General features: G+C 35.7%; 1 protein-coding gene across 17 annotated transcripts in view; it reads left to right on the top strand.

Moving 5' to 3' along the window:
* Positions 1-20,705, top strand: part of PCDH15 (protocadherin related 15) — a 747,310-nt gene that overhangs the window by 580,385 nt on the left and 146,220 nt on the right. For all 17 annotated transcript variants that reach the window (XM_036828599.1, XM_036828600.1, XM_036828598.1 and 14 more), the window contains one exon: positions 399-515. In XM_036828599.1, coding sequence (XP_036684494.1) covers positions 399-515 — 117 coding nt within the window. The remainder of the gene's footprint in view (positions 1-398; positions 516-20,705) is intronic.

Below are 20,705 nucleotides of genomic sequence, written 5' to 3'. Positions count from 1 at the left end.
ACCTGTCTCATAGAAGGGCACCTTTTATGAATGTTTTCCTACTTTTCAAAGTTTAAAACTACATCATACCATTAGAAGTACCTTTAGAGAAAATTTCATGCATCACTCCGAATATCTGAAAGATGTATTTGGAGGAGCACAGGGTGTGTGACAGACTCTTTACTTGAGTAGAATGGCCTTTGGTAGAATGGGGTAGGTATCACACACATTAATATTGTATAGGAACTCTGGCAATTTCCTCTGGGGTGCCATTCTGAAGTGAGTGTAATGGAATTGAGAGGATGGAAGGCTGACAGTGGCAAACGGGTTGTGTGATATGAAGAGATGGAGCCGGTCTAGTCACTGTGTACCTCACCTGGTTTCAACAGAAGCACTAAACTCTTAATTGTGTTTTACAGGATATGAATGATTATCCTCCAGTATTTAGTAAACAGATCTACAAAGGGATGGTGGCTCCAGATGCCGTCAAGGGTACACCTATCACGACCGTTTATGCTGAAGATGCAGACCCTCCTGTAAGTAGAAGACGTTAACACCCTGAACTAAAGTGAGAAAAATCTGTAACACTTATAAACGACCCAGTTCCCAAGACAGTTCAGTGAGTCTGTGTGAGTTCCACTCTATTCACTCACATACATTTGATGTACTCTTGCATGTTGCATCCACAGGTACAGACCATATTTCAAGCGATTATTATTGAACTTAGACAATTAGGGATATGGTTTTTGTTTTACTGGGATTCAACATTTACTATTTATCAATTTATCTAGTACTAATGATAAATACGTATAGAAAGAATTGTCTACATTTGTAATCAGTATCATTCAGGTTCTTTATTTAGAATATTGTAAGCTTAATTTAGCCTGGATAAGTTTTATCCTTAGGTACTTTACATTTTATTCATATTTTGTTAGCAAACACTAAATCAATATATGACATAATATTATATTGAATGTGTTAATTTTGGTAAACTAAAGTTGTATTGCTTTTAGAACATATTTAATAGATTCTTTTATTATCCAGAATTTCAGGGCATCTTTTGAGATGCCCTAAATTGTCTTTCAAGATAGAGGGTTCCTAATTAAAATATTATTTTAGCAGAAGTGAGGTAAATTTTCCTTAATATTGTTTCTTAATGTATTAAAAATAGCATACAAAACTAATAATACCAGTATAAAAATGCTTTCTGTAAATAAGTTGAGGGTGTTATATTGACTATTTATTCTCATAATAGCTGAATGATGAAGATTTGAATTTTTTACCTTGGGTGAGCTTGAAGTACAAGTCAGTGGCTGATATATTCTAGAAAAATGTTAAAAGTGTTAAATAAACCATGTTAGAAAAGTAAGAAAATAGAAAAAGACCTCAATTTTATAAGTGATTTAAAAGTTCAGTTTTGTGTTGCTAATATAAACAATATTTATGTAATGCTATTTATTTAATAAAATATGAATGGCAATCATAACATTTTTCAGCTTCAGTTGTGACAAGCCATATAAAGTCTTTTGTGACTATGACGTCTTGAAAAATAATGTTAACGTGAAAGCAATGACCTTTCACTCAGAAGTTCCTTTTCTCAAGTGTGTTAAAATGTCTTTGAAACTGATTTATTGCATCTTGGGAAATACGACAGGCAAAATTTCATAGCCTTGAACATATCAGTAGAGATGGTGGATGTGAAATTGGTGTTTTGTTTGCTTTCCCAGTAAACTGTCAGAGGTACAAAATACTTTGAAATTAGGACTACAATTCAGTTCTATTCAAGATGTGTTTTGAGCACCAACTCCATAGTAATCACTGTGCTAACCAGGTTTTGCTCTCCAGAAGCTGACACTCTCATAGGAAAAGCAGAACTGCACATAGAAGCTAAAAAGCACTGTATTGAATGAGCGTACATGTAGGGGAGGAAGGCTTTTCCTTTCTTCCCCTCTAGGTTCTCTGGCTGGTCTAATAATTAAATTGACATAAGACAGATTAACAGGAGAAAAACAAATTTAAATTTGTACGAGAGCTCATAAAAATATGATGCTCAAAGAAGTGACTAAAGCAGGCAGCCTTTATACCTTTTAGACCAAGAAACAATACATTTGTGAAGAACCGACAAGATGAAGGGGTTTGGGCTTGGGGTAGTATTTTAGTAAAGAAGTAACAAGGTTTGCTTACACGGCCTTCTTGTCTTTGAATTCCCTATCTCTGGTAGTAAGGATTTCTCTCTTTCTCCTGGGGCAGGCAGAATACCTTTCACATGGGAGATTTATTTCCTGCTTTCAGGGGGACAAAGAGGAGTCAGAGTGTCCATCTTATACTGACTGTTTCTTAAGTAACTTTAATTCAAAATAATCAATATGCCCAAGTGGCATATTTTGGGCAGACTGCCATGAACCCTGTCATAAGCAAATACAGCATCTTAAAATACTAATATTTCTAAGAAATTTTCATTAGCACAGAATTTAAGATAGTGTTAAGCTTAATGACATTAATGATGAGAAACTAAAAGTAGGCCTGCTGTTTACCTATGTGGGATAGGCCTCAAAGTCTTAGGATGGATGGCAATATCCTCACTTCACATGTGACACCATGACCTTAGTACCTGGTTTGACATTCAGTCACTGCACTGATGTGAAAGAAGCTGTCTTGGTCTGTTGTCTGTTTTCTAAATAAGTTATATTACTTCTCTACAGTATTTACCTAGAGAGAAGGCCTCCTTTTTACTCCCTAAGCCCGTTTACAGAAACTTAACAGGCTCAAATGCCATATTTCTTTGGAAGAAGCTCTTAGGTTTACATTCCTAATAGTATTTTTTTTTAACATTTAACGTCTAATGCTGGCTTTTCAGTATATGAAAGGTGGATGCCAGTCATTCAACTGGAATACTGAGCATGCTTATTTCAGCTAACAAATACAAATTTTATCAGACTCAGTTTTGATCCTTGAAACACTAGCAATCCTTTGGCATAACTCGTATTCAGCATTGAGTTTTCCATCATTGCTGCAAATTGTGTCCCTTAAATTAGCATAGTTACAATTTGGGTGCACCTACATCAATCTGAAATAAAAACTCAATTCCATGAAATTTTTAAGAAAATAAAAATTATACAACTTTCAAAATGTTACGACTGAGTTCACTTTTATTATTTTATGTAAGTACCATAAATCAAAATAAGTATTTTTTGGATGAGCTTGCCAAGTGTTTTCTATTCTGTTACTATTGTAAATATGTATTAATTAGAAGAAGATAGTTTCAATTTCATATCCTTCAGGGCTCTTATGTCAGTTCCACTACTTAGGGCTGTGAGTATCTATGGGTAACACTATGTTTATTTAATGGTCTCTCTTCCAAACTAGAAGGTAATGTCCTTGAGGGCAAGAATCCAAACTTATTCCAGTTTGTTTTCCCACATCTAATTATGTTTGGTACTTAGTAGCAAATGCTTGTTGAATAACTGAATAAATGAATAAATAAGCAGTTATTTCTATGCTCTTTAGAATTGTCAAAATGTGCCAGATCTTCAGAAATTTAGTTATTTGTGACCCTGGGCAAGTTTCTTACTGTCTCCAAGCCTAAGTATGGCCATTTGAGGGCTGTAAGAATTAACTGGAGTGATATATATATATATATATAAAATGCTTGGCACTGCTTCTGTTCCCTCATATAAGTAGGTATTGTTACGATCCTGCAATAATAATGTGCATCTCTAGAGGTTGGTCACATCTTTTTCAAGGCATCATGTTTCTTGTGAATGAAATGAGAACCACCCATTTCAAACTAGAAAATTGCAACCACAAAATATCAGATGGAGAAATGGGTAAGGTCTTAAAGCCAGAGAGAACATTCTTGCCAAACATAAATTAAGAATTATAAAATACATGTTGTGTAAACCTAAAGTGATCTAGAGGGAGAAAAACATCTTCCAGGGATTTTTTTCCCCCTGAATTAAAGCTATTAGGACTTTCCTTTTCTGCCTTGCTTTTGTGACAGCATTGACATTATGTTGTTCACCGGAGATGTGTATAGTGAATGACTGATCATTTTGGATATTAAAAATTGCTAACCTTTTCTTTCTGCTCACTAGAGACTTCTCACTCCAAACTTTCACAAAACAAAACTGCAAGTATAATTTTCCATTTGCATATTTTTATTCTTTCTGAAGCTGTGGCCAAACCTCATGATACAAGAGGTCTCTTTGTGGGCAGGGTAAATGCCTCACAGAATAGTGTCCTTCGTGAGCATGTAGATGTGGAAAAATTTGGATAAATAAATGAAGCTTACATTTTGCTAATTTCCAAGAAGTTATGAGGAACCCACGGAGGAATACATTCTCATTGTTGTGTCATTCTTTCCATTTAATGCATTTGAGGAATTTATAAGATTCTTGTTTAAAGTAAGTCAGTAGTTGGAGCATGTTTAATATTAGCAATTTTAACAAACTTTCTTATTTGCATATATTCATGTGAGAAATACTTATATATTGAAGACTTCTTTTTTAGGTTTCAGTATCAATTTATGAAGTGAATATGCTCCATGAAAAAGATCTTGTAAGTTCTCAATAGTAACTGGCTTTAAACATCAATGAGTATTCTCACTACACTTTTTTTTTCAGAAAGTATTTTCATAAAGGCATAATAATTGCAGCTGTGAGGTAATTTTTTTCCCCTCTGCTGAGATTTTGAGAGCTATACTATCCTTTCAGAGTTCAGACAAGCTACCTGAGGAATTATTTTTAAAATGATTTCACAGGTGGCTTTAACATCCTTTTTCTGTCGTTTGAGGACACTTTTGTTGATCTCTAGAGAGTAAAAAAGATGGTCAGTTTTTCTTTTCTATGATACATGACTTAAAATGTCATGATGTCACCAAATAATGCAAGGTAATTATGGCGATCTTCTCAAAATGCTTAACCCTCTGCCTAGTCATTCTGTCGCAATCTATTAGCAGAGGGCATAACAGTAGAATTAAAACAGCAATTGTCTTTATCCATGATTTGCTGTTTGCTTTGTGTGCAATAGTTAAAACTGTTCAGGGCTAGGAGTGTTGTAAGATTGTACTTTTATCTCCAGATAATATGGCTGTTCTGTATCATTTTCCACTGATATATCTGCAGATCTTGTTTTCATCACTCATCACATACTGGTTTGTGTTGTTTTGCTCTATTGATTTAGGTTATTGCTAGCAATGTAGCGTAAACTCTTGTTTTAAAGATCAGTGCCTAATAACCACATTTGCTGACCCTGGAGCATGTGGGGGAATGTACGCAGCTCAGTGGGTTTTTTCCTTCACATCAAAGCTGTTAGGGAAATAATCAAGAACTATTTTCATGAATCATGTCTGCTTGTGAATATTGAAATGAGGTAGCCCAGCCTGAGTCCCTTTGGTCTCGCATGCTTAATTAGAAAAAATTCACACAATGCAACAGTTGGGACTTGATCTTTAGAATGACAATGGGTTATAATTAGATTTGAAAGTGTAAATGAATACAAAAGACAAGGTTTTATGAGACAGTTTATACATGATTAATGTCTAGAAAAGGCTTATCTAAGTGTCTTAAAGAATCTGTGTCATTTTCTTTTGTTTTGTGGATTATAGATTCTTTTCAAGCACAAATATACTGTTAACATTACTTGAGATCAATATTAGATTTAACTGTTTCAGATGCAAATATTTTTCTTCTAATTCAGAAACTGCAATGCCTACCAGGGCTAACAGGGTGTTTTTCTTTTAAGCAGTAATGTCTATAAAATTTAGGGTTTTTTTAACCTTTACAAAAGTGTCATCCAGTGATATATCTTTTTTTTTTTTTTTTTTTTTTGGTGAGAATAAACCTCATGGGATTAGGATCCCAATACATTGCAACAAGAGAGGTTTCCAAGGGAATTGGGTGAAATATAACAAGCTCCTTCTGGGGCTCACTCATAGGTCTCCCTTATGGCTTAAATAATGTGCTTTATTTTGAATTTCTTGCCAGAGGAAATGGGAAGAGACCCTCTGAAAGAGTATCTTGGCTTCTTATAATCTGGATTCTTGGCTTTAACACCCTCAAAGCCATCCTACTGTTATCTTCAGGTCTTATCATTACCCACTTCACAGTTCTTCCGTATCCTTGAATGCTTGGGGAGTAGACCAGCATCAAACATGTGCTTGGTGCAACATAGACACTTCGTAATACTGTTGAATCAATCAGCCAATAAGAAAACATTTATGGTGGACTTAACAATAAGAATATGACACGATAGAGCCATGATATTGTGTAAGAAAGGTGCCAAGAATAGGCAAGTGAATGTGTCCTGGTGTAGTCTGAGCCTGCTTTGGACAGGAACTCAACTTTTTCAGAGTGTAGGAGATTCATTTATGTGAGGGTAGAAGAAACTAGCAGAGGAAATATATTCAAAAATTACAGAGTCGAAAATATTCATCATGTGTTCATAAATTTGAGTACCATGATTTGAACTATGTCTGATTCAATTAATGTTAGCTACTTCTTGTAGCTACAATCATTTGTAGATGGGAAATGCAACAGATATGGTTTTACAAACCCATTTTATTATATAGAAAATGGAAGCTTACTAAAGACTTACAAACAGGGCAATGACAAAATCAAAGCTACATATTAGAACATTTATTTCCTGTGATATGTAGTCTTCATTGGATGAGATAATAAATGAAAACCAGAAGATAAGTTAGCAGCTATAGCTTTCATTTAGGTATGAAAAAAACAAGGTGGACAATGGAAATGGAGAAAACAGAAATATTTAAAAGCCATTGAAATGGAAAAATTAATAGTGACTGAGCAGGATGGTTGAAGATCACAGACAATAAAAGCACAATCAAAAGTGAATCAAGAGTTTCTAGCTGGAGTGATAAAGATATTCATGATCTTAGTTGATAGAAATAACATAGAAAAGAAAGCTATTTAAGGAGAAATTAATGAGATCAAACTAGGACAAATTAAATTTTAAATGATTCCAAAATATCTAAGTGCAATCATCTACAGAATGATAGAAATTGTCTGATTTCCTTCCCTGAGCAAGGAGACTCAGAGGACTAAGTCATGACATGACTAGTGAAGGAGTAATACTCACCAGATCTACCCAGGAATCATAGTGCCAGAGCTGGCAGGAAGCTTATCTCTTTCCCAGAGTTATAGGTTCCTCAAACTATACAAAGAACACATAGCATCTAGTGCTGACAGGAGGCTGGAGGCAGATGGCAGGATGGTGCCAAGATTCCTTTGCACAGATGAACAATATGAAGAAGTCCATGAAGAAGTCCTGAGGCAGATACTGGGTTGCCATAGCTGCTTTGATCTGATGCCAGGATGGATCATGTAGAAAACATGGGAGTAGGAGCACAGGAAAAAATGTGGAAGAGGAGACACCTAAATGCAAGCTGAAGCTATGAGGGTAAATAACATGCTCCAAGAGAGAAAGCATAATCAGATAAAATAAAAACTTGGAAATAAATCCTCAGGTTATGCCCTTTTGAGGATGGGCCAGGAGCTGAAGTGTGGAAAGAGTGAGAGAAAAGAAAGACTAAGAGCATAGAAGAGCAGTCTGCCAGTGACGTGGTTCAGAAGAAAAGAAGAAATTTTCAATGCAGAGAAAGAAAATAAATGGTAAAGGGGTTTTTTTGTTTTGTTTTGTTTTCTTTTTTTTTCCAGACAAGGCAAGGAGAGTGAAATCAAGCTAAGTGAAGGACCATTGTTCTGTTGATTAGAAACTCATGAGTAACCTTCATGGTAAATTGGCCTCTGCTCTCCTGCAGTTTGCTTACCCTTTTATTTTTCATGCGTCTGAGTTATTTTGGAGTGTAACATTTATATATACGTCATTTTTGTTTTTGTTTTTGAGACTATCAGTTTATTATTCACATTTTCTTTGAAGAATTACTTATGTGCATTCTCCATAAAAATTATTTATGGAATTTAAATTATATTTCTTGGACATGTTTACAACTATTTATATGTATTTCTGTATTTAAGTCTATATATGGTTTATGCCATTCCTTTCATATTCTGTCTTACCCATTTTTAAGTTCTTCATTTTGCTGCATCCCTTGGTTTACTCATGTGTGTCTTCAATTTTTTAGAAATATATATACCATGTGAGTTTTTATACATATGAAATTAATTTGCTTATACATAGAACATAAAACTTGACAAACAGAGTCTTGGTTTCAAACTTTTGCCCTTTAAAACCATACATAGGCTTTTCCACTATTTTCTGGGTTTTAACACTGTAGAAGTATTAGGCTATATATATTTTTTAATTTTTAGGTTTTGTTTGTTTGTTTCTGCTTATAAGACTCCCTATTCCAGAACTTAAATGTTTTCACTAGTAAATATTTAGATATTCCTTGCTCTGTATTAATGTGTCTGGTATATGAAGGCCCCTTGCAATCTGCAAACTTGTGTACGTAGTTCATCAGCCCAGGAAAGATTTACATGGCTTCAACAGTAAGGGTTTTGGAGTGAGACTGGCTGGTTTCTACTCTTAAAGTTCCTACTGACTGTTCTTGTGGCTCTGGACAATTTGCTTAGTCACTCTGCTCCTTAGTTTTCACATTTGTAAAATGAGAACAAAAATAACATAAATGAAACTTTATACCCTTTGAACAGCAACTCTCCATCCCCCCCTTCCCCCAAGTAACCACAATTATATTCTTAGCTTTTTTCAGTTTATTTTAAATACCTCATCTAAATGGAATCATGCAGTTATGTGCCATTCTGTGACTGGCTTATTTCACTTAGCATAATATCCACAAGGTTCATCCATGTTGTCACAAATTGCAGAACTTTATTATTTTTTAAGGCTGCATAATATTCCATTGTATGTATATGATACATTTTCTTTATCTACTCATCCACTGTTGGACAGTTAGGTTATTTCCTTATCTTGGCTATTGTGAATAATGCTTCAATAAACATTGTAGTGCAAATACCTCTTCAAGATTCTGATTTCAATTATTTTTAGATATATGCGTAGAAGTGGGAAGTATCCTGTGAACTTCTAGCACAGCAGGATTTTATGAACACATAGCAATGAGAATGGAATGTAAGAACCTAATACTTAGTGAAAACAGTGAGAAAAAGAAAATAATACATTATGTAAAGTTAAAAAAACCCAGAAAACAAAAATGCACACAATAACATCAACTAGGTTTTCGTACTAAAATGCTGCATAGTTAACAATACCAAAATACCACTCATTCACTCTAAAAAAGATTTATGTTTTTATTCATGGATCTTTGAGGCAGCAAAGGATTGGCTGGCCTTGGTTTCGGGCTGAAGGTTGGGTTGGACTCATGTCAATTCCACATGCCTCCTCCTTCAGGAATACATGACTAAGTAGGTCTGCTCTTCACACAGTGAAGGACAGGAACACAAGAGAACTTTCCTAACCACATGATCACACGTAAAGCTTCTGGTTGTGTATCACAATTCTTCACATCCCACTAACCAAAGCAAGTCTCATGACCAAGAGCAAAGTCAATGGGGCATGAAGTAGAGGAAAAAGAAGTGGATATTGCTGAACAATGATACCACAACAGTCTAGTTAAAAGACACTCTTTAAATGCATTACAATGGTTTCCTTTGAAGGGAAAAGGAGGTTGAATTGAGGTGTGAGCATGAAAGGAGATAGGGAAATGAGAGGTAAATATACCTAGCAGATCCATTGATAAAAATGCTCCATAAACTGTGGATTATATTTAACTTAAATCTCTGTCCCTGTGATCCAAACAAAGTACATATTCCTCAATATTTATTGCATGTGTGTGCATCCAGTGTTACTTAAGCATACTGCATTAAGTATTGAGGATTAAAATTGTCATGAAGCCTTAGAACTGTAAACTTAAAGACATAGAAATTAATCGAAATCAATCAAGTAAATAGAAATGACAAACTGAAAAGCTCTAAGAAGTATATCTTTAGGGTGCTGTAAAACCAGACAAGAGAGAGCCTGATTTCGTCTGGATTGTCAAGGAAGGAACGTTCTGGAGGAAATGACTCAGAGCTGAGGTCTGAAAGATAAGGAGGTGTTTCCAAGGCAAAGTGGCATGGCAGAAAGATTATTCCCTAAAGCGGAAGAAAGAAAAATAGGTTTCAAAAACCAAAAGAAAGCAATTTTTTCAGGAGGCTAGAGAGGTAAACCTGAGTCAGATCCTATGGACTCTGAAGGCATGAAAACAGTGCCAAGATTTCTTGTTTCATCATAAGAAAAATGGGAGGGTTTCAAGGCAGAGAAAACAAATAACTAATTACTAACACCAGTTCAGGTTCGTCCCTGTATTTATGTTCCTTTGGTTTTGTGAGTTGTTTTTTGTGAGGAAAGTTGAATGTGTGCCCACTGTTATCTTTATAAATTTTTTAAAAGAAACTTACCTATATAAAGAACTTTTATAAGGATTATATTATTTGTTATTTGATGTCATTAGATTTTAGTTTATGTTTCCCTTTGAAAAACGTGTTTCCCAAGAGAGATTGTGGTAAATAATCTTGCAGCAAATATTTCTTAGGATCTTTAATGGCTATGCTAATACCATATCTGCAGAAACTGAATTATACATAGACATTGCATTAAATCAGTGACATCTGTCATAAGGAATTTGCCTATAAGAGTGTTGACTCACTATGTTGTCAAAAACATAGTAATCACTTCAGGTGTTAAAAATCAGGGAAAGGGAGAGAAAAAAGAAAAGCACAGGAGGATCTTTTCAGTGATTACATGGAGAGTTTGACCTGTAGTTTTTCTTTTTTTAACATCTTTATTGGAGTAAAATTGCTTTACAATGTTGTGTTAGTTTCTGCTGTATAACAAAGTGAAACAGTTATATGTATACATATATCCCCATATCCCCTCCCTCTTGCGCCTCCCTCCCACCTTCCCTATCCCACCCCTGTAGGTGGTCGCAAAGCACCAAGCTGATCTCCCTGTGCCATGCAGCTGCTTCCCACTAGCTATCTATTTTACATTTGGTAGTGTATAGATGTCAATGCTACTCTTTCACTTCATCCCAGTTTACCCTTCCCCCTCCCTGTGTCCTCGAGTCCATTCTCTACATCTGCATCTTTATTCCTGTCCTGCCCCTAGGTTCATCAGAACCATTTTTTTAGATTCCATTTTTTTTATATATATGCGTTAACATACGATATTTGTTTTTTTTTCTGACTTACTTCACTCTGTATGACAGACTCTAGGTCCATCCACCTCACTACAAATAACTCAATTTTGTTTCTCTTTATGGCTGAGTAATATTCCATTGTATATATGTGCCACATCTTCTTTATCCATTCATCTGTCGATGAACACTTAGGTTGCTTCCATGTCCTGGCTATTGTAAATACTGCTGCAATGAACATTGTGGTACATGTCTCTCTTCGAATTATGGTTTTCTCAGGATATATGCCCAGTAGTGGGATTGCTGGGTCATATGTTAGTTCTATTTTTAGTTTTTTAAGGAACCTCCATACTGTTCTCCATAGTGGCTGTATCTATTTACATTCCCACCAACAGTGCAAGAAGGTTCCCTTTTCTCCACACTCTCTCCAGCATTTATGGTTTGTAGATTTTTTGATGATGGCCATTCTAACCAATGTGAGGTGGTACCTCACTGTAGATTTGATTTGCATTTCTCCAATGATGAATGATGTTGATCATCCTTTCACGTGCCTGCTGGCAATCTGAATATCTTCTTTGGAGAAATGTCTATTTAGGTCTTCCGCCCATTTTTGGATTGGGTTGTTTTTTTGATATTCAGCTGCATGAGCTGCTTGTATATTTTGGAGATTAACCCTTTGTCAGTTGCTTCATTTGCAAATATTTTCTCCCATTCTGAGGGTTGATTTTTCATCTTGTTTATGTTTTCCTTTGCTGTGCAAAAGCTTTTAACTTTCATTAGGTCCCATTTGTTTATTTTTGGTTTTTTTTCCATTTCTCTAGGAGGTGGGTCACAAAGGATCATGCTGTGATGTATGTCATAGAGTGTTCTGCCTATGTTTTCCTCTAAGAGTTTTATAGTGTCTGGTCTTACATTTAGGTCTTTAATCCATTTTGAGTTTATTTTTGTGTATAGTGTTAGGGAGTGTTCTAATTTCATTCTTTTACATGTAGCTGTCCAGTTTTCCCAGCACCACTTATTAAAGAGGATGTCTCTTCTCCATTGTATATTTTTGCCTCCTTTGTCATAGATTAGTTGACCATAGGTGCGTGGGTTTATCTCTGGGCTTTCTATCCTGTACCATTGATCTATATTTCTGTTTTTGTGCCAGTGCCATACTGTCTTGATTACTGTAGCTTTGTAGTATAGCCTGAAGTCCAGGGGCCTGATTCCTCCAGCTCCGTTTTTCTTTCTTAAGATTGCTTTGGCTAGTCGGGGTCTTTTGTGTTTCCAAGCTGTAAAATTTTTGTTCTAGTTCTGTGAAAAATGCCATTGGTAGCTTGATAGGGATTGCATTGAATCTGTAGATTGCTTTTGACCTGTAGTTTTTCTTAGTCTCTTTTAAGGATACCTTAGCAGCTGGTTAAGATTCACTAAGAAGAAAAAAAAAAGAAAAGAAAACCCTAAGTTATTATGGCTGCAATAAACAATATAAACCACCTTACAGTAATCCCTTCTGCTAAATCATACTTAGGCGATTTTGTGAATTACACTCTTACCAAATAAATCAGATTAGTTGCTTTCAAAGACATTGGCTAAAAGAATTTTGGAAACCACATCAGGGAGAAAAATCTTTGTGTACTTGAAAACAAATTACTTAATGTTTGTGTGTAATTATAATAATAGGTTTAGTATTCCCTGGTATAATGTGATTGCCATTATTATGAAGAAAATTATGTGGGTCTGAGTAAGTAATTTCTTGATAATTACGTATTTAAGAAAAATGACTAATTCAACATATCCCCTGATATTAAGGACTTAATTATTTTGGTCCATTATAGTCTCATTGAAATTCCCTGCGTTTGCAACTTTAGAACATCTTTCATACAGATCTGCAATTACCTTCTGTAGTAATTAATTACATTCTCACCATCATAAAGTCAAAACATATTGTGTTGAACACTCACTGTAAGAATAAAAATAAAAGGTATAAAAATTGAGTAATGAATAAATAATTGAGATTTTAAGGTTTTATTTTTTATATAAATTTACTCTTATTCTGATACATAAATTTTATCAGTCTGTATAAATATGTTACTTTTGATTTTAAAAATATAATGTAAGCACCAACATGACAGGGTTTTTGTCTGTCCTGTTCCCATCATCTAGAAAAATTACCTCATTCAGAATATCACTATATCACCATATTACTATATATGTATTAAATACATGACTATTCCAGTAGCATTGTCTCATACTAATATTTATTGAGTTTTACACATGTCAAATTTAGTAGATAAAATGGCATCACAAAGTTGAAATCATGCCTTTCACATTTTGAAAAACATACAATATTTAAATAAGTCACATACTACCTCAAATCATATTTGGGAAGAAGCCTAATACATGAACAAACAAATTAATTCATTCATTTATTAATATGTATCATAAATCATTTCCTTCCTGAGGGCAATTAAGGTTGGCAGACATCTCCAGAGTCCCTTAGAGCTATTGAATAATGTCACTAGTGCCAGCATCTGTGTGTAACTAGGAAAAACGATATTGTACAGCAGTTACTTAACTTTTTTAAACCTCATTTCCATATAAGAATAATTATTAAGACCATTTCACTGGATTAGTACCCAGGTTTAATGGAGAATGAAAGCACTTAGCCAATGCTAGGCACATAGATGTTGATTAATATCTCCTCCTCCTCATTCTTGCTTTCAGGGTGGTGGCAAACATGCCTAACTTTGCATCCGGTTTGGTACAAGACTTACATACTGTTTTTGTGCCAGTACCAAACTGTCTTGATTACTGTAGCTTTGTAATATAGTCTGAAGTCAGGGAGCCTGATTCCCCCAGCTCCATTTTTCGTTCTCAAGATTGCTTTGGCTATTCGGGGTCTTTTGTGTTTCCATACAAATTGTGAAATTTTTTGTTCTAGTTCTGTGAAAAATGCCAGTGGTAGTTTGATAGGGATTGCATTGAATCTGTAGATTGCTTTGGGTAGTAGAGTCATTTTCACAATGTTGATTCTTCCAATCCAGGAACATGGTATATCTTTCCATCTATTTGTATCATCTTTAATTTCTTTCATCAGTGTCTTATAATTTTCTGCATACAGGTCTTTTGTCTCCTTAGGTAGGTTTATTCCTAGATATTTTATTCTTTTTGTTGCAATGGTAAACGGGAGTGTTTTCTTAATTTCACTTTCAGATTTTTCGTCATTAGTGTATAGAAATGCAAGAGATTTCTGTGCATTAATTTTGTATCCTGCTACTTTACCAAATTCACTGATTAGCTCTAGGAGTTTTCTGGTAGCATCTTTAGGATTCTCTATGTATAGTATCATGTCATCTGCAAACAGTGACAGCTTTACTTCTTCTTTTCCGATTTGGATTCCTTTTATTTCTTTTTCTTCTCTGATTGCTGTGGCTAAAACTTCCAAAACTATGTTGAATAATAGTGGTGAGAGTGGGCAACCTTGTCTTGTTCCTGATCTTAGTGGGAATGGTTTCAGTTTTTCACCATTGAGGACAATGTTGGCTGTGGGTTTGTCATATATGGCCTTTATTATGTTGAGGAAAGTTCCCTCTATGCCTACTTTCTGCAGGGCTTTTATCATAAATGGGTGTTGAATTTTGTCGAAAGCTTTCTCTGCATCTATTGAGATGATCATATGGTTTTTCTCCTTCAATTTGTTAATATGGTGTATCACATTGATTGATTTACGTATATTGAAGAATCCTTGCATTCCTGGGATAAACCCCACTTGATCATGGTGTATGATCCTTTTAATGTGCTGTTGGATTCTGTTTGCGAGTATTTTGTTGAGGATTTTTGCATCTATGTTCATCAGTGATATTGGCCTGTAGTTTTCTTTCTTTGTGACATCTTTGTCTGGTTTTGGTATCAGGGTGATGGTGGCCTCGTAGAATGAGTTTGGGAGTGTTCCTCCCTCTGCAATATTTTGGAAGAGTTTGAGAAGGATGGGTGTTAGCTCTTCTCTAAATGTTTGATAAAAACAGAAATATAGATCAATGGAACAGGATAGAAAGCCCAGAGATAAACCCACGCACATATGGTCACCTTATCTTTGATAAAGGAGGCAAGCATATACAGTGGAGAAAAGACAGCCTCTTCAATAAGTGGTGCTGGGAAAATTGGACAGATACATGTAAAAGTATGAAATTAGAACACTCCCTGACACCATGCACAAAAATAAACTCAAATTGGATTAAAGACCTAAGTGTAAGACCAGACACTATCAAACTCTTAGAGGAAAACATAGGCAGAACACTCTATGACATACATCACAGCAAGATTCTTTTTGACCCAGCTCCCAGAGAAATGGAAATAAGAACACAAATAAACAAATGGGACCTAATGAAACTTAAAAGCTTTTGCACAGCAAAGGAAACCATAAACAAGACCAAAAGACAACCATCAGAATGGGAGAAAATATTTGCAAATGAAGCAACTGACAAAGGATTAATCTCCAAGATTTACAAGCAGCTCATGCAGCTCAATAACAAAAAAATGAACAACCCAATCCAAAAATGGGCAGAAGACCTAAATAGACATTTCTCCAAAGAAGATATACAGATGGCCTACAGACACATGAAAGAATGCTCAACATCATTAATCATTAGAGAAATGCAAATCAAAACTACAATGAGATATCATCTCACACCGGTCAGAATGGCCATCATCAAAAAATCTAGAAACAATAAATGCTGGAGAGGGTGTGGAGGAAAGGGAACTCTCTTGCACTGTTGGTGGGAATGTAAATTGATACAGCCACTATGGAGAACAGTATGGAGGTTCCTTAAAAAACTAAAAATAGAACTACCATACGATCCAGCAATCCCACTACTGGGCATATACCCTGAGAAAACCATAGTTCAAAAAGAGTCATGTACCAAAATGTTCATTGCAGCTCTATTTACAATAGCCAGGACTTGGAAGCAACCTAAATGTCCATCGACAGATGAATGGATAAAGAAGATGTGGCACATATATACAATGGAATATTACTCAGCCATAAAAAGAAATGAAATGGAGGTATTTGTAATGAGGTGGTTGGAGTTAGAGTCTGTCATACAGAGTGAAGTAAGTCAGAAAGAGAAAAACAAATACAGTATGCTAACACATATATACGGAATCTAAGGGAAAAAAAGAAGCCATGAAGAACCTAGTGGCAAGACGGGAATAAAGACACAGACCTACTAGAGAATGGACTTGAGGATATGGGGAGGGGATGGGGTGAGATGTGACAGGGTGAGAGAGTGTCATGGACATATATACACTAACAAATGTAAAATAGATAGCTAGTGGGAAGCAGCCGCATAGCACAGGGAGATCAGCTCGGTGCTTTGTGACCACCTAGAGGGGTGGGATGGGGAGGGTGGGAGGGAGGGAGATTCAAGAGGGAAGAGATATGGGAACATATTGTATATGTATAACTGATTAACTTTGTTATAAAGCAGAAGCTAACACACTATTGTAAGGCAATTATACTTCAATAAAGATGTTTAAAAAAAAACAAAAAAAAACAAAAAAAAATATGTTTATAATAAAAACAAAAAAAAAAAAGACTTACATACTCATCATGTGTAAACTTTAGGATGTCAATGTCTGCACTCATGAAGTAATTCTGGTGTCACCTATGACACTATAAAATTTGAGAATAAAGTTTTCATAAAAACACCATACTACTAAGGTCTTTACAATCCCCCCAAATAAATATGTACATATTTTAATAAAGTTCTTTTCCCAAATTAGTAAGGTATTTTATTTAAATAGACATCTTTAAATTATTTCACTTCATGATGATACATATCTACTTTTATCTTTTTTTTTTCTCTGACTTCAAAGCTCTAACTTTATTTATTTGTTGAAAGTGACCTGAATGAAGGAAGCCCTACTTTGCTTTCTTATTAGGGATGTTTTGGGGAAAATAACCAAAGAATGATTGCAACATGTTTTGCAAAGTAAAATATGCTAGTGAAGAACTGAGAGTATCGACCTGCTCCACAGGAATTGTGCACATGATGAACTTTCAGATTCACTAAACCAGTTTCTCTGTTGTGTAATTCCTCCTCCTGTCACTGACCTAAATATGCAGTGTCATCTATTATGTATTGTAACCTTTGCAACTAGTTCTAATTCTACTGCTACTCAGATAAATTATGTTTAAAATTGAAGTCAATAATTTGTTTTTTTGGCTGCATTGGGGCTTCATTGCTGCACGTGGGCTTTCTCTAGTTGCAGCGAGTGGGGACTATTCTTCGTTGCGGTGGCTTCTCTTGTGGAGCACGAGCTCTAGGTACTCGGGGATCAGTAGTTGCAGCACGCGGACTTAGTAGCTGTGGTGCGCAGGCTCTAGATTGCAGGCTCAGTAGTTGTGTGGCACGGGCTTAGATCCATGGCATGTGGGATATCCGGGACCAGGGATCAAACCCATGTCCCCTGCATTGGCAGGTGGAATCTTTTTTTTTTTTTAAACATCTTCATCAGAGTATACCTGCTTTACAGTGTTGTATTAGTTTCTGCTGTATAAAAAAGTGAATCAGCTATATGCATACATATATCCCCATATCCCCTCTCTCTTGCGTCTGCCTCCCACCCTCCTTACCCCACCCCTCTGGGTGGTCGCAAAGCACCGAGCTGCTCTCCCTGTGCCATGCAGCTGCTTCCCACTAGCTATCTATTTTACAGTTGGTAGTGTATAGATGTAAATGCTACTCTTTCACTTTGTCTCAGCTTAACCTTCCCCCTCCCCGTGTCCTCAAGTCCATTCTCTACGTCTGGGTCTTTATTGCTGTCCTGCCCAAAGGTTCATCAGAACCTTTTTTTTTTTTTTTTTTTTTCATATATATGTGTTGGCATATGGTATTTCTTTGGGTCTTTCTGACTTACTTCACTCTGTATGACAGATGCTAGGTCCATCCACCTCACTACAAATAACTCAATTCTGTTTCTTTTTATGGCTGAGTAATATTCCATTGTATATATGTGCCACATCTTTATCCATTCATCTGTCGATGGACACTTAGGTTGTTTCCATGTCCAGGCTATTGTAAATAGTGCTGCAATGAACATTGTGGTACATGACTCTTTTTGAAATATGGTTTTCTCAGGGTATATGCCCAGTAGTGGGATTGCTGGGTCATATGTTAGTTCTATTTTTAGTTTTTTAAGGAACCTCCATACTGTTCTCCATAGTGGCTGTACCAATTTACATTTCCACCGACCCAACAGTGCAAGAGGATACTCTTTTCTCCACACTCTCTCCAGCATTTACGGTTTGTAGATTTTTTGATGATGGCCATTCTGACCAGTGGGAGGTGATACCTCATTGTAGTTTTGATTTGCATTTCTCTAATGATTAGTGATGTTAAGCATCTTTTCATATGTTTGTTGGCAATCTGTATATCTTCTTTGGAGAAATGTCTATTTAGGTCTTCTGCCCATTTTTGGATTGGGTTGTTTGTTTTTTACATATTGAGCTGCATGAGCTGCTTCTATATTTTGGAGATTAATCCTTTGTCCATTGCTTCATTTGCAAATATTTTCTCCCACTCTGAGGGGTGTCTTTTCGTCTTGTTTATGGTTTCCTTTGCTGTGCAAAAGCTTTTAACTTTCATTAGGTCCCATTTGTTTATTTTTGTTTTTATTTCCATTTCTCTAGGAGGTGGGTCAAAAAGGATCTTGCTGTGATGTATGTCATAGAGTGTTCTGCCTATGTTTTCCTCTAGGAGTTCTATAGTGCCTAGCCTTACATTTAGGTCTTCAATCCATTTTGAGTTTATTTTTGTGTATGGTGTTAGGGAGTGTTCTAATTTCATGCTTTTACATGTAGCTGTCCAGTTTTCCCAGCACCACTTATTTGAAGAGGCTGTCTTTTCTCCATTGGATACTCTTGCCTCCTTTATCAAAAATAAGATGACCATTGCAGAGGCTGTCTTTTCTCCATTGGATACTCTTGCCTCCTTTATCAAAGATAAGATGACCGTAGGTGCGTGGGTTTATCTCTAGGCTTTCTATCCTGTTCCATTGATCTATATTTCTGTTTTTGTGCCAGTGCCATACTGTCTTGATTACTGTAGCTTTGTAGTATAGTCTGAATCCAGGCACCTGATTCCTCCAGCTCCATTTTTCTTTCTCAAGATGGCTTTGGCTATTCGAGGTCTTTTGTGTTTCCATACAAATTGTGAAATTTTTTGTTCTAATTCTGTGAAAAATGCCATTGGTAGTTTGATAGGGATTGCATTGAATATGTAGATTGCTTTGGATAGTATAGTCATTTGCACAATGTTGATTCTTCCAATCTAAGAACATGGTATTTCTCTCCATCTGTTTGTATCATCCTTAATTTCTTTCATCAGTGTCTTATAGTTTTCTGCACACAGGTCTTTTGTCGCCTTAGGTAGGTTTATTCCTAGGTATTTTATTCTTTTTCTTGCAATGGTAAATGGGATTGTTTCCTTAATTTCTCATTCAGATTTTTCATCATTAGTGTATAGGCATGCAAGAGATTTCTGTGCATTAATGTTGTATCCTGCTACTCTACCAAATTCACTGATCAGATCTAGTAGTTTTCTGGTAGCATCTTTAGGATTCTCTATGTATAGTATCATGTCATCTGCAAACATTGACAGTTTTACTTCTTCTTTTCCGATTAGGATTCCTTTTATTCCTTTTTCTTTTCTGATTGCTGTGGCTAAAACTTCCAAAACTATGTTGAATAATAGTGGTGGGAGGGGACAACCTTGTCTCTTTCCTGATCTTAGTGGAAATCGTTTCAGGTTTTCACCATTGAGAACAATGTTGGCTGTGGGTTTGTCATATATGGCCTTATTATATTGAGGTAGGTTCCCTCTATGCCTACTTTCTGGAGAGTTTTTATCATAAATGGGTGTTGAATTCTGTCAAAAGCTTTTTCTGCATCTATTGAGATGACCATATGGTTTTTATCCTTCAATTTGTTAATATGGTGTATCACGTTGATTGATTTGCATATATTGGAGAATCCTTGCATTCCTGGGATAAACCCCACTTGATCATGGTGTATGATCCTTTTAATGTGCTGTTGGATTCTGTTTGCTAGTATTTTGTTGAGGCTTTTTACCTCTGTGTTCATCAGTGATATTGGCCTGTAGTTTTCTTTATTGGTAACATCTTAGTCTGGTTTTAGTATCAGGGTAATGGTGGCCTCGTAGAATGAGTTTCGGAGTGTTCCTCCCTCTGCTATATTTTGGAAGAGTTTGAGAAGGATAAGTGTTAGCTCTTCTCTAAATGTTTGATAGAATTCGCCTATGAAGCCATCTGGTCCTGGGCTTTAGTTTGTTGGAAGATTTTTAATCACAGTTTCAATTTCAGTGCTTGTGATTGTTCTGTTTATATTTTCTGTTTCTTCCTGGTTCAGTCTCAGAACGTTGTGCTTTCCTAAGAATTTGTCCATTTCTTCAGGTTTCCCATTTTATTGGCATATAGTTGCTTATAGTAATCTTTCATGATCCTTTGTATTTCAGCAGTGTTAGTTATTACTTCTTTTTCATTTCTAATTCTGTTGATTTGGGTCTTTTCCCTTTTTTGCTTGATGAGT

The sequence above is a fragment of the Balaenoptera musculus genome, chromosome 16 (genome assembly GCF_009873245.2).
Source record: "Balaenoptera musculus isolate JJ_BM4_2016_0621 chromosome 16, mBalMus1.pri.v3, whole genome shotgun sequence".
In the NCBI taxonomy this organism is placed as follows: Eukaryota; Metazoa; Chordata; class Mammalia; order Artiodactyla; family Balaenopteridae; genus Balaenoptera; species Balaenoptera musculus.
The sequence above is the reverse complement of the archived record's forward strand: the minus strand, read 5'-3'. Positions and strand labels throughout refer to the sequence as shown.